General features: G+C 41.8%; 1 protein-coding gene across 10 annotated transcripts in view; it reads left to right on the top strand.

The window, feature by feature from the left end:
* The window catches only part of VMP1 (vacuole membrane protein 1), a 62246-nt gene that overhangs the window by 23288 nt on the left and 23675 nt on the right, over window positions 1-15283 (top strand). For all 10 annotated transcript variants that reach the window (XM_077787564.2, XM_077787565.2, XM_085557070.1 and 7 more), the window contains 2 exons: window positions 1233-1400; window positions 5374-5505. In XM_077787564.2, coding sequence (XP_077643690.1) covers window positions 1233-1400; window positions 5374-5505 — 300 coding nt within the window. The remainder of the gene's footprint in view (window positions 1-1232; window positions 1401-5373; window positions 5506-15283) is intronic.

Raw genomic sequence — 15283 nt, 5'->3', positions numbered from 1 at the left:
GAGCTCTGGGCCAGGCTCAGCTCTGTCACACTTTCCCTCTGCTCTGGAATAAATTCAGCTTTGATTTTTTTTTTTTAATTTTTTTTTTTTTTTTGTGGGGGGTATATCAAACTCCCTTATTGCTCTAATAAAATGAAAATAAATTAAGTCTGCAGATAAAAACGTAGATGAAAATTGCTGGCAATATTTCCCAGCACGATGTCAAAACCTATCAAATAATGAAGGGCAGAAGTTAAGTTTGTGTAATTTGTTCTGCACTTAATGAAACTTTTAGATTTATTTAAATGTGTGGATTTACATAAAGATCTCACTTTAATGCAGTAATTTTTCTTTTCCCCCTCCCTCTTCCCTGGACAGTGTTTCCATGACCTCTGTCAAGTGATTGTTTTTTAGCTACAATGTCTGGTGTTCAGATTATTTGAATTGCTTCTCAATTCTTTTGTATTAAAAATAATGGCAATTCTTTCAGGTTTTTAAACTATGTAGCAGTTCATTTCTTGCATAGATTTTTATGCTCCTTTTATTTGGAGGTCTGTCCAAAAAAATCTTTCAGTCTAAGATGGAAACTAAAATTAATTCAGTTAAATGGTATTTAAATAATGTTTAAGTTTTGCATTACATTTCAAACCATTTTTTAGCAAAAAGCACTGAGGTCACTTTCTTGTTTACTCAGAAAAAAACTGACATTAATTAAACAACTGGTTGTTGGAGAAAAATACAGAAGTTAAGAAAGTCTGCTGCAAGATGTCATTAAACCCAGTCATTAAAAAAATCAATATATAATTTAAATGCCTAATCCTCTGAAAGCAGCAGTAGGGAAAACACCTCCTCTAATAAAGCTGTAGGTCATAAATACTTTAAGGAGAACATTGTAAAAGATTTGAAAATGCTTGTTTTTTTAAAAAAAAAGTAAGGATTCTTATTTCTCTTTGGCAACCTTCTAAGTGGCAGGTCAAAATCTGAAAGGCTCTCTAACATTACAGTGGATCAAAAGAAATATTTAATTTTTTTTAAAGTACATTAGTAGCCTAACATTGTGATTCAGATGGTTTTCAAAGAAACTCCAACAAACAACAATTTTACATAAATAATATTATTTAAAGACATAAACACTAAGTTTTATTCTAGGGACAAATGTGGAGGGGGGAGGAGGGGGCTAATTTTAATTTTTATTCTAACTCACATAAAATACAAATGAAATTAATTTGTTTGTTTGTTTGTTTTATTTTCAGGGTCCACACATAGCCTCAGTCACTCTTGCTGCCTATGAATGTAACTCTGTGAATTTTCCTGAGCCTCCTTACCCAGATCAAATTATCTGCCCTGATGAGGAGACAACTGGAGGCTCCATCTCCTTGTGGGCAATCATCTCAAAAGTCAGGCTGGAGGCCTGCATGTGGGTAAGGCTTGTGGAAAAACCTGCAACTTCCATTTGTGTCTTTAATTTCTACGGCCAGCAATAGACAAAAGTTCCTCAATTAGCAGAATAATGATGCCCAAGGTAATGGGAGAAGTGAACCTTTTAGCCCTGATCATTTTAATGCTTTTTAATTGGATATTCCTGGGATATTTTTATTAGCTGCAGTGCTGTTTGCTAAATACCAGCAGAGAACTTGAAGGCTGGTGATGTAAAAAGTAAATTTTAGGAAGGGTGTCTGTACCCCAGATGATCTGGCAGCTCTCAGGTCTAAGCAAGAAATAATTCCAATAATTTTGGGGCTGTAACGTGAGTGAAGCCGCAGTTCCTCATCTGCAGGACTCGGGACCTGGTCTCACAGCTTGTTCTGGGCTGCAGCAGTAAATTGCATTTAATTTAAAAGTGTTCTTTTCCACATTTGTACATATTTTATTTCTGTTTCTCTGCCTGCTTCCACTTTTCACTTAAAAGCTGACCTGCTTTTCCTGTTTAAGTGAATCAGGCTCTTAGGAAACGCTGTCATTGGAACTTCCTTTCCATTTTCCTCTTTATTTTTCTCTGCAGCTTCTTGTAGAAGTTTAATTTTTGGAGGGTTTTGGTCAGCCAGGCTGTTTCTTTCATTACATGTAGATCATTTCAAATTGCAGTTTACACAGATGCATCTGCTGTGAACTACATGCCAAATTAACTTCATTTTGCTGCTGACTTCCTGCCCTAGCTGGCGATTTAATTACTAAATTCTTGGTTGTCCAACTCAAATGCAGAGAAAGGAAATTCTAAAAACAGTATCTGATGCCTGCCCTGGTATTTTTTAATTTATAAGGCAACTGGTCACTACAATTTTTTAATTAGCAGCAGTTGTGTTAGTTACAAAAATTCCAGTCAAGTTGTGTGAGTTTAGAGACTAAAATCAAAATAGTGACAGAGAAAGTGGACTCACAGCCCTGTCAAAAACCAAAGTACAGCTTCAATTTCACTCTTAATGACAGGCCAGCATTGCCTGAATGCTCAGTAAGTAGCTAATCATACAAATCCTTACAACACTATAAATATATCTAAGATTTCTTTTTTGTTTTCTTCCTCATCCCCCTCTGCTGAAATCTGTTTAATAGAGACAAGCAATAAAAATGGCATTTACAGCTACGTTTCTAGGGTTGCAAAATAGAAATGCAGCTGAGGGTAAACATCTCTTGCTTCATCTGCAGCATGTAAAAACTGAGCTAGGAGGAGAAATAAGTTCAGAAATGAGTGAGCAGAGTTGCAGCCTCTGGAATCTCGTGTCCTCCAGAGCAGCCATGAGGGAGAACAAACAGTGCCTTCGTGGTCTGAGCTCCTTGGATTAGATTAGGGAAAGGACAAGGGAATAGGAACATTTGTATCCCACTTTTTCCACCCTTTGCCCCCCTTTTTCACATTCCCTGTCAGCTACCTTTGCTCTGAACTCTGTCTCCTCTGGCTTTTCCCTGGGGAGCATCCTCTGTCCTCCAGTGGTGTCTCTGTAATGTTATGCTTTCTTGGAATGTTTCGTGAGTACATAAACATTGCTTGCTAATTTCCTGTAAGCCAAATCAAGTTGGCAATTGCTGCTGCTCTGCTTCCAGAGCGTTTCTTTTGTCCTAATTCCAGCTCACTTCTTATGGAAGCTGTGGAAGAGAGTTATTTTGGATTCTGTCGCTCTTAAACTAACTGTCTACTTAGCAAAGATAATGGGGACTTCCAGCAAGAGAAAAGTCTGATTTTTGCAGTTCACCCCAGGATGACTTTGCAGAGCTGTGGCTGTAAAGCTGCCCAGGCTGAGCGTCCTGTGGGCTGAAATGAGAGGATTTATCTGCACAAGGGTCACCAAACCATCAGCAGCCAACTTCAGCTAGAGATTCAAATCATTCCTAGTCCCCAGCATGTCAGTGATGGCCATTGCTGCTGATAATGAGTGTTAAAAGGATTAAATACTTCTGTGCCCAAGGAATTATTAGGTGGGATGAAAATGATGCTTTTTTCAGTCCCTGTAAAAGTTGGCTCCAGCAGCCCTGGCCTGCAGAAGGGCTCAGGAACAATCTCTTAGGTGAATGCCAGTTTTCACAGCCTCCCATCCCACAGGACAAGGAATTCAATAGTGCCCTATATTTTTAATGTGTTGCAGCCTTTTTAGTTTTTTACAAGAAATAAGGGGAAAGAATAAAACAGTTTAATTGCTCAGGATTAGCAGAACAGGCTGCCTGTGTCCTGAGCAGGATCAACTCTGTTTAAAAGACTCTTTCTAGTGGAGTCATTTCCCAGTTTCCTTTTCTGATTGTAAAAGAATTTTGATTAGCATTTGCCTTTCCAGTTTGTTGTGAGTCCAAGGAATCTCCGTGTAAAACTGGCATTCAGAGTTAAATGCTGAAAAATATCTAATGTTACAAAAAACAGTTAAATAGTTACTGCTTTGGAACCCTTAATTGCAGCTTTTTTCTTTTTTTTTTCTTTCTTTTTTGCACTTAAGGAACCTATCTCCTGCAGACGTGAAATCATATGATTTTTGTTGCACTTCTGAAATGTTTTGTAATAATGAGCATGTGACTTATCCAATTTAAAGAAAGTTCATGTCCAGTACACACATGCAAACCTCTTCCTCAGTTCACAGAACGAAGCCAAGGCAAATTGGCAGAGCCTGGAGGAGCAATGTGACTTTTTCTTCTTGCATCACCCTGAGAACATAACCTCAAGTTAATTTTTCTGAAGTGTTCTTGCTACTGTTTTCAGGCTTATCTTCCCCTTGTGCCAGAAATATGCAGATTAATGAAGTTCAGCTTGTTGCAGTCATTTAAATTTTTTTTTCTGGGGAAAACAAAGGCATAAACATTTGAGGCCTTGTGCACTTTGGGTTCTCAAACTGAGAATTTAACAGCTTGGGTAACTGCAGTGGTATTTAAAACCACAACCTGTTGATTTGGAATATCCACAGCAGCTGGAATTCCTGCTTGCAGCTGTGTCTAGAGCAGGAACAAAGGAAATTGAAAAGCTTTCACATTGCTTCAAAGGAGGAGAAAAGCATTTGTTACTCACTGCTGACCCTGGGAGAGAAAAGCCATCTGCAGGGAGCACATTCCCGTGCAGTGCCCAGCTATTGTCTCTTACCTGCCCTAAATTTAAACCATCCTGAGTTAATTCCAAGTTCCTGTTCCATTAGCCTCTGTTTATCCATATGTTCAATCTTAGCTTGTCTCTCTTTTTTCCCTTGGTTAAGCTAAAGCTGCCTTTACCCACAAGACTCAAATGAGTCATTTGATGTCCTGAGAAAACAAATACAATTTTCCTGCGGTGAGAAAGCAGCCATCCTTTCATCTGGGGTTGGCTCCAGCTATCCCAGCTGAAGGAGGGGGAAGACTCCAGCTCAGGCTTTGCTTAACCTTTTTTTCCCTTGCTGTAGTAAAACCTGAGTCTGTTTTCTAACAAACACTGGCCCAGAGTCTCATGACTGAATAAGCAAACTCCGGGACAGCACCGGGGAGGAGCTCCCGGATTATTCTGGAGGCCCCTGAGGATCAAGGGTTGGTTGTCACATGCTGGGGAATGTGTCTGGCATCATGTGGTGGGGTGAGACACTGAGACACAGCAGTGCTGACTCAGGATGTGGGGGACAGCAGGGATGTGGGGGACAGCAGGGCCACCAGCTCCAGCCTCCCACGGCTCCGGCCACGCGCCGCTCCACGGGGCCCCAGGGATGCACAGGTCACGTCTCCTTGACCCTGCAACTCCCAGGCTTTCCCCTGCACAGGGAAAAGAAAGGGAAATAGGGATTCCAAGGGAACAGCGTTCTGTTGGAAATGATGGGAATTCTGACCTGGTGGATGAAAGCAAACTGCTCCAAACAGCTGGTCTTGTCGGCTCGGAGAATGGCCACGGGATTTGTGCGTGTCACATGTTTTGTGTTTGGGAATAAACAGGAAAATAAATCAGGATTGTTCTTTTCCCAGGGTGCTGGTACAGCCATTGGAGAGCTGCCCCCCTATTTCATGGCGAGGGCAGCCCGGCTGTCGGGTGCTGAACCTGATGATGAGGAGTACCAGGAATTCGAGGAGATGCTGGAACACGCAGAGACTGCACAAGTAAGGACAGCGTGTAAAACAACAGAGTTAATAAAACACAGAGCAACTCCGAGGGAGTAAATAACCATCCCAATTAAACCAGAAGGGGCCAAAGAATCAGTTGGTGTGAGTTCACAATAGACTTCCCAGGGATGGAAAAAGATCCTGTAGTGGGTGATACCTGTGGTGATGGGAGGACAAGAATGCAGCTTGTTGAAGCAGATAAAATAGTGCAGCCAAGTATTTGCTAGAAGTACTGCAATTATTTAGAGTTCCAAGAACAGCACAATAAAGGTAGGGAGACACTGGGTTGGGAAAACAGGGGTAGAGGTGCTGCTGCTCCATCATCCTGGTTGTTCTGGCTGCATTTAAAGCCTCCCTGGGCCAGAGATGACTTTCAGCCTCAGCTCATCCCTTTCAGATGACATTTGCCTGCCTTGCCACTGGCACCCTCAGGGACCAGTGTGTGACCCATTCATCAGCCTGAGGAATCATTTTTCCTGATGTGGAAATGCAGCAAAACTGCTCCGAGTCCCTTTTTGTTGCTCTTGTCATTTATTTTCTCCAGGGCTTGAATAGTGCACAGTGTGCAATTGATGCTACATTTCAGTCAGGTACTGCTGTGGATAATTTTTCCTTCAGGTCAGGAGTTTGCATCCTGGTCACGAGTTCCTGATAGTGTTTTAGATGAAATTAAACATTTTTTCCTCATGCTGCTTGCCACCAAATTTTTCCCTCTGTATTTTTCCCTCTTATCCTGTTTTGTCTGCCACTAAGTTGAAACAGGTCATGAGACTGCTGTTAAAAACCAGCAGATGCTATTTACCATGCACTGATGTCTTTAAACTCCTCTGCCAGGGTATTTTCTGGAGATAAATATACATTTTTTTCTTTTTCCTCCTTCAAAAAAAATGGATGAAGCTTTTCCATGAAAGTGGTTTGTCTGGAAATACTGAGTGCAATCTAGTAATTCTAACAGTAAACCTTGTGTTTTCCAAAAACCTCCCCCTACTAGAAGGTTCTAAAGGGCTTTTCTGCTGTTATAAATAGTAAATTTTTTCTATTTTTTTAAAGATGCAGCAGGGGAAAAAAAGAATCTGCTTTGTTCTTTACTCTCCCATCAATCTTTGCTTTGCAAAGTAATCCCTTAACTGTACAAAAATCAAATTGTGGTAAAAAAAACAACGAAACCAGTTCAATACATGACTTCAGTATCTGTGTTTACTGAAACTCTCCCAGCAAATTATATGTGTGTACAGTTGTGGGAGCAGCCAGAGATGGTTTCCAGAGCACACATGAGATTCTTGGGAAGAAAATTTTTGCTAGAGAGCATTTTTGTCAGGCCAGGCCAAACTATAGCAGTATTGACTGCCTGGAGTAAACAAATGGCCTTGTGGAATTAATGAAGGAAAATGATGCTGTTATTTACCAGTACTTTTGATTTTATTTTCTTGGCAATTGAATTTGGATTGAAGCGTGTTGTTATGTGGATGGATGGCCAGGGGAAAAAAAAAAATCTTTCAAACTCCACTTGTGGTTTGGTTTCTATAAACTCTTTTAACATGAGGCTTTGACAATCTGATTAAATTGTATTGTGCTCATAAAACTGACAGTTCAGTTTTTTCCATTTGCTAATGTGACTTCCTTTTTGCTTTTGGCTTCAATCATGTTTTCTCTGGATGTCTGTGGGAGACAGGCCTGCCTTTCCTATGACCTCTGTAAATCCCAATCTCCAGCATAGCTTATCACTCTTTGCCCTGTAATTTGTATTCATGAGCAGTGGTGGTGTCTATTTTTAAATTGCTCATTAACAATTGTTATAACCTCCATCAGCTTTCTCCCACTCTGCCTGAGTTTGAAGCCTCACACGGGGGCTGTGACAAGTGTCCTGTGCCTTGGGGGTGCTGCAAATGCTTGATGTCAAGTGACAGGAGCATTTTTTCAGTCGAAAGGTCTCTCTCCTTGCATCCAGCTTTTTTGAAAGGTTTGGGGATGGGTGTTGGATTTTGAAGAATAGCTGGGCTGCTCTTTGCCTACGAGGCAGAGCCAGCTGCTTTGACGTTTTTTGCTGCGTGTGAGTTGTTCAGAGAGCTTGTTGCTGCTGTTTCTCGAAAACAATGGTAATTTGGAGAAACAGATGAGCATCTTCTCTGGTGAGAATAGATCGTGGCTACAGCATCCAGCCTGAAGGATCTGGGAGGGGGAATAAGCTCCTGGCTGGGCCACAAAAAAAAAAAACAGCCAAAAAAGGGACCTAAGAGGATTAAACAGCGCAAAGGTTTAGTGCTCCATTCAGAGTTACACAGAGTAAAATGCCATTTACTTTAAAGACTTTATTGATGGATTTTCTGTCCTGAGTGTCAGATCGGAGTGATCTGTCTGCTTGTGCTGGCTTTTGGGAGAGCTCATTAACCTGCAGCCGGTGTGCCTGTCCTGTACTTTCCATTAGCACACTTGAGAAAAACCCCTTATTTTAAAGGAACACTCACTTCTCCTTCCTCAGTGTCCCTTTGTGTGCTCACCAGTGAGTCCCAGTTCCGTGCAGGGAGTGTCACAGGTGGCTTTCCTTTGTCCCCAGAGCTGCCACAAGGCAGAGCCCAGCAGCCCCTGGGGATTTGTTCATACTTAAGGCACCACCAGCTTTTCTAACAGCATCTCAGCCGCTGTTAACTCTCTTGCAGTGGGATTGCAGAGTGAAGGAGGGTTTTATCAGAGCTCCCTTTTCAGCCACAGGGAGTTTCTCCAGCGCAGCCCTTCAGAGCAGCCTCACTTAGGGGAAGTGAAGGTGCAGCTCAGTGCTGGGGCAGCACTTTGGTAATGACACACTCACAGACACTTGGTGCAGTTTTGTGTCCCCACACACATGAGCAGGGACTCTTTTTTGCCAGTTTGATAGTTGCTGGCTGGTAGTTTTTCTCAGTTCTCTGTCATGCTGAAACACTTGAAGCTGAGGAGTGAAAAAGCAGCTTTTGGTGCCAGCCTCCCTCAGTGACAGTGCGTGGGCTTTGCTGTATCCCGGTGCTCCTTGCTAAGAGGGGAAAGTACTGATATCTTTGCATATCTAATCCTAAATGGCTGTGAGTGTTTGGCTTCATTAAGTGGCATTTCTTTAAGAACTAATGATTTACACATCGGGGGTTTGCTTCTGTGCAGCCTCGCCTGCAGCCAAATTTCCATGTAAAAATATTTTCTAGTTGCCTATGTTACTATCAGCCACTGCTGTTTGTTTACTCTCCTGCCTCGGGAAGAATAGAGGCTTGGAGAAGGGTTAAATCCATAGAAATGCCGAGGTGCAGCAGGACTGGTTTGGAAATGACTGCGTCCCAGCCACACACTGGCTGTCAGTCGTTGCTGGGACCTGTTTTTGCCTCCACTGAACCTTTACTGGTTGTGGTTTGTCTGGCCATCACATGACTTCTCTGAAAATTCCCCCTCCCCTCCATTTCCAGTAAACTGTTTGAACAGGAGTGACTCAGACTGAAACCAGCTTCCCTGTAACCACAGGGCTTGTTAAAAGAATTCGTCAACGTGGACTGGAGAGGGTTTGTATTCAGCTTGAGCCGCAGCCTTTGGCTGGTGGCAGGGCTTCCAGCGAGCCCCTTGGTGCTGCACGGGGTTAAAGCCGCGGCTCCCCGCCGCTGGCACGCACCCGCATGGCTCCGGCTTTTCTGGCATCCCTGCCTGCCTCCTGCACCTTCCGCGGGGCTGCTCCGTGCTGGAGCGCAGCAAAGTCCGTGCCACACCCGGGAGAAGCCAGGCCGTGTTCCGACACGACGCTGACTTCACTCCCGGGGAATGATTAGGCACGACTAATGAGAGAAATCTCGCTTAATGAGCGGCGTTTTGGATGGCTACGTTCAAAACGGATCTCTCCCGTGATTAAATGTACAACTCCTAGCTGATAAGTTCCTGCTTGAAAAGGCTGCTGGTTTGTTTAATCAACCGAGTTTAAGGGTACTTGGTACAAGAAAAAAGAAGTTAAAGCAGACCGCAAGCAGGTTTTTATAAAGCATTTATCATAAAAATGGAAGTGGAAGGGTCATGTACAATAACTGGGAAACCTTGACTTCTTTTTTATTCCTTTTTTTTTTTTTTGCTTTCCCAGAAATCACTTACGGAAACAGAACATCAAATTCCACTCATCCTTTCCCTTGCTCAGTCTTCCCTTTCCTCATCAACTTCCTCTCCTTATTAATTGTTATTTATTAACTGCACAAGGAGGTTGCTGCTGTGGGTGGTCACCAGGCGGCTGCTCCTCACACCCTGCATTCCTTGAGTTTGATGCCAGTATTTGTTAATAGCTCTAGGGGAGGTTTCTTCCCTCTTTTATGGTGCTCTGTAATTAAACAGAAATTCAGAACTGATCAAACCTTGAAGCTGCACTTTAGAAACTCCCCACAAGTGCTGGGGAGTGAGTGAGATGGCAAAGTGACATTGTGTTTTCAGAGACAATATAACAAGCAGTGGGTACACTGAGTAACAACTCAGTTTTGAACTGTTCTGCAAAATTACCTCCTTTAAAATAAATTCTGGAATGAGTCAATGGCAGCTTTAAATAAGGGAACTTGAGCACTTCCTGAGAAAAGAGATAGCAAAGAGTTAAAATAGGCAGGGGGAAGACAATGAGAGCTGTGAGTAAGGAATGTGTAAAGCACCTCCTGGTTGGATTTCTTTGGGCACTGGCAGAAGAACGTGCCCACATTGTTCTATTCATTTGCACACCTGCTCACAGATAAGGAAAAAACAGCGCAGGGCATTGCACTAACTACTAATGGTGACTGGAGATGACTTTCTGAGTTCTGTTTTGAAGGGCTTTTTGTGTCTGTTCCCTAAAAAATGATTGTAATGTTCAATGTGGAAGTACATAAATCAGAAAGCAGTGAGGAAACCTGGGTTACTTTGCAACATTTTCACTCAGTATTAGGTCAAGAGGATTTTCTCAGTAACGAATTTCTCACTTTACTACAGAAATTAGAAATAATGTCACCAAGTGTGCTGGAAGTGCTGGCAGCTGCATTTGCACAGGAGTTGTGGAAAAGCAGGTGGTTGAATTCTGTCATTGGATTTTCATGGCCTGTTCTATGTGTGTTGGGAATGCTCAACACAAGTTTCTAAGGGGAATATTTGTCCCTAAATACTTGATATTTCACTCCTCAGTTTTCTGAGAAAGACCAATAAATGATCAAAAGCTGGGTCAGAAAAACTATTTTGTAAGGACAACTTTCAATAAGTGATAGTAATTCATTCTAGTATCATCATCAAGATAATGACTGCTTTATTTCCCTCCTGCTCCAGACACTGTTTAAATATCTGTGTTGTACAAGAGTCTGGTATGCAGAGCACTTCTCTGAGCTGTCTGGGAAGCTCTGTCCCTTCCAGGGAGAGCAGGGGAGAGGTTGCACATCTGGGCTGAGAGGGAAGATTAGTGTGTGCTAAAGGCTTTGTCAGCTGTGTCAGAAGTTCCTCACTTCCATTCTATTTTAATCCTTAACTTATGTCTGAGTCCTGTGTGGAGAAACAGTATTTTTTTCAGTGCTGATGGCTTCGAGTTCTCAGGCTTATCAGAGATTGAAAATGTCAATTTTCGTGACTGGTTATCAAAAATTCATTCCTAACAATGGCTGGATCTTAAACTACCTCAAAACAGGGCTTGATTCTTTAGGATGGATTTTTTAAAATGAACAGTATTCTGGAATTGGCAGAGCTGTGGCCACAATAACTGGTTGCAGTGGTAGCTTTGAGATAAATGAGCAGCTGCAGTGGGGTTTTCGGGAGTGCTGGGATGTTCCTTTACTCCGCTCATCTCCTGCCTGTGGCTGTATTATCTTGTCGTGGAATCACACAAAAATTCACCTCCAGAGGGACCTGAGGCAGTTTCTAGTCCAAATTCTTTTTTTTTTTTTCTTTTCTAGTCCAGCTCAGGTTCCTCAGGGCATTGTCTGGGCTGGTCCTGGAGCCCTCCAGGGTTGGAGGCTGCACAAGCTCCCTGGGAAATCTCCTCCAGTGCTGCTGACATTGCCACTGACAGCTCCCCTCCTTGAAAATGGGCTGTAGGATCTGCTCTGCCAGGTCTCCTGCTAGATGTGAACAGAAAGAAGTTGTTCAGCAAAGAAAGAAATCAGTTTATTTTGTGTTTCTGTGCAGGGCTGGAAAGCTGCAGAGTGTCAAAGTGGACACGTTGCTGCTCTGAGGAGCAGAGGTGGCAGGGGATGTGGTTAAAGGGGCTACAGCTCTGCAGGACAGATCTGATAAAGCTGAAAGGACATGCTCCTTCCTCTTCCTTTAGGCTGTTTCCTTTGATTGTGTCTCATTCTTTACAAAATTTCTTTATTCTTACAGCCTGTGAAGCAAAAGGACTTTTTATGTAGAAGTCTGAGGGTTTCAGTTCTAGCTGAGAAAAAAAGCTGGATTTAAATTTGAGTTCTAGAGCTCACTGAGCCCTATCATCTGTGTTCCTTTTGGTATTTCCCTTCTGAACCTGAGTGTGGATTGTAACTGGCTGAAATCTTGAAATGAAAGCTGCTGAGATGGAGTTTGTTGTAAAAAACCATTTTTGCAGGTTTTTCCCTCGAGAAGGGGGAGGGAGAAAGGAGGGAAATAAAATGTTCCTACCATGATCCAGATGATTAATGAAATGAAGAAAATACCTGGAAGTTCCTGGTAGAACTAATGGACTGATCCAGAGCTGGTTGACTTCATCCCTATCCTGTTAATGGGGAGATCTTATTTACCATAAAATGGACCCATAATTTGGAATAATTTTACTCCAAAACAGGCTAAAATTAAATTACCAGGAAAGCCAAGCCTGCTGTTGGAATGAACACTTCACTCTGCTGTCTCTGCTCCCACAGGGCTTGCAAAAAATTCAACTCACACAACTCTGTGGCTTCTTTTGTCTGCCTTTTCTAACATCTAACAGCACTTTTAAAATCTGATAAGAGGACACAAGGTTTAATTGTAATTTCTGTAGAAAAACTTTAAGTTTTCTGTCCCTGGAACTAATTGTAGTTACTCATGTCTGAGTTTACAAAGTCCCACAGACTTGCATCCTCCTGATTATCTCTGGCTTGCAGCATCACCCCTTAACTTTAACATGAAGCCAGCCTCAAGAATTTGAAGACAAACAGATGTGGAAATAACTATCAATAACCTCACAATCTGTGTCCTGCATTGTCATCCTCACAATGGAAGAATCCACCTGTAGATAGAATTTCTTGTTGACTGGGATTAGTCTGTAATATCTACTGTATGTTCAGCCTTGCCTACAGATATTCTGAATATTGAACTCTTACCAGTTTCAGATCTCCAGCACAGCCTGTTTAATGAGGCTTTGTGGGTGCTGCTCTCTTCTTTCCACAGTTCTTTGGAGAAGCCAAGTTCATTTTATTGCTGTTTGGTTGCCTTCATCTTGTACTTTTTAAAACTGTTTTCATGTTCAACATTTATGTCCTTTTCTCTTGCAACTTTTCCATGATTACCCAACTCCTTTTCCAGAATTTAATGTCTCAGAAAACCCAGACTTCTCATGAAGTGAAACTTAGAATGTGGAATATCTGCCCTATGCCTGTTGTGGGTAAATCCCTTTCTTTCATCAGACTTAGTGCTTGCTTAGTTCTGCCACCATCCCATCACTGCTTTCAGTAATCCTTGAAAGCTTTTTCCAGCTTCCTTTTTTGGGAGTCTGATTTCCCAGACAGGACCTTTCTCTCCCAGATTTTTGGGTGATAAGGAAGTTTAAACCTTCCCCCTCACTAGCCCTGCTCTCCAGGCATCAAATTAAAACATTCCCTTTTAGTTCACCCCTTTGCATTTAACTGGAAGTATTTTGGAGAAAGCTGGAACAGAGATCCATGAGCTGCTATCACAATACTCCTGTTTGTAATTTACTCATACTTCTGATATTTTGGGGGGGGGGTTGAGCAGTGGTTTTTGGCCATTGAGTGCTGAACCATTTGGATGTGTTGTGACCTCCCAGCCTTGGGTACCTCTCTGACTCCTTTGCAGCTGCTCCAGTCAGTGCTTTATTCCAAGGAGTTAATAATTCCTCCCAGTCTGAAATCCTGGAATCCATTGCCTGACCACAAATGGTCATTCTCCCATAAGTTGTGTTTGATTCCATTGTGTTGTAACAGAAAGCCAGAAGAAACAGAATACTGTGCAGCTCATTTTTAACATAACTGGGATTTTTACATAAAGAGGGGCACTGTCTCTGTAGGCAGCTCTTGAAATGTTAAGGGCTCTATAATTTTGGTGATCTAAGTGGTAGCTTCATACCCAGTCTTCAATCTTTGGGGGGAAAAAATGTTCTCCACTTCAGATGATTATCTGGATAATTAAACTTTTTTATTATAGCAGTAATAGAAATAATACTCAAATCTTGAGGGATTGTCCACACAAAAGAGACCCATTTGGCCTGGGGAATCTGCAGGAGGATGAATTTCCCTCTCCAGCTTCTCCAGAGTTTTCCTGGAGAATCATTGAAGTGTAAAACATTCAGGTCTCTATGCCCTTTTATATTTTTTCACTCATGCTCCTGTTTTCCTGTCACAAATCCTGTGTACCTCCTTCCAGACCTTCTAGAAAAGTTTTTAACTTCTCTCCACATGAAGTTTAATCTTTTAATTTCATGTGCACCATGAGCTTGGGATGGAATTGTGTGGTTTTCACATGTCCTCTGAACAGAGGGAGGCTTGGCTTTCTCAGGACTTCTCCTGTGAGAGAAGCAGAGAAAAGAGAATCAAAACAATTCTTATCTCATTCACTACTCCTGTGATTGTGCCTATGTAGAATGCATCCTAAAAATTGTTTACCCAAAGTAATTACTTAATTAAATTCTAGTAATAATTATTTAAATTCATTAAGCAGTCAAATCCACATGTATACCAGGATTCTCAAGAGAGAGTCACAAGTTTTCTAGTTAAATAGTTACAATAGTTCTTATAAATATAGTATAATATATTTGACCTTCTAAAATCATTAAAATCCTACACATCATTCTTCCCAAATCTAAAATCTCAACACTAATAGAATTGTCTCAGTCTTTGTGTTAAATCTGCCAATTTTACCAATGTATTTGTGAAATGCTTGAGGTATTTACAGAGAAAAGAAAAGGGAGAGAAGTTTTCCCAGGCCTCAAATCCCTGGGATCTGGATCTGGTTTCTCAGTGCTGCTAAAACCTGATTGCAACTGTTTGAAAATGAACATTGCCTAATCTGTGCAGGCTTCAGAGAACAGAGCTGGGGAAGTGTTACAGGTTTTTTCTGTGGGATTCACTCCAACCCTGATTATTCAGGGTGGATACCTCCAACTACTCCTGTGGATCAATCAAGCAGCTCTGCACTTGCAGAGTAAGGAAAACTGTTCCCAATTTCAGTGGGAACAGTTAATTGTGACTGTTCTGTTACAGAGGGAAAAGAGGAAAAAAAATATTTATTAAAATTATTCTTTCCTTGAGCTTGTTAATTAAATCTGGTGAGGCGCTTGTTCTTCCCTCACACTGAGGAGCTCACCAACTTTACAGTGAGAGGAGAGAGAAGAGAGAGATGAAATTATAAATGGAAACCAAATAAAACAGAGGGATGGGGCAGAACTTTGTAACATAGACAAGGTTAACATAGACATTCTCTCTTTCAGGAAGGATTTTCCAGGGATAAAAGGCCCACATTTCCACAGGGAGGAACATTGTGGCAGAACATCTAAATTCTCCTTACCATCCCTTTAGGTTTGAAAATTCGGGAGGGTTTTTTTTTTATCCCATGGAGCCAGTGGGGTCAATCAAACGCTGAAAAATTCCTTTTT

This window comes from Lonchura striata, chromosome 19 (genome assembly GCF_050655825.1).
Source record: "Lonchura striata isolate lonStrDom1 chromosome 19, ASM5065582v1, whole genome shotgun sequence".
NCBI classification, from domain to species: Eukaryota; Metazoa; Chordata; class Aves; order Passeriformes; family Estrildidae; genus Lonchura; species Lonchura striata.
Note: the sequence above shows the minus strand (reverse complement) of the source record. Positions and strands in the feature narration are given on the sequence as shown.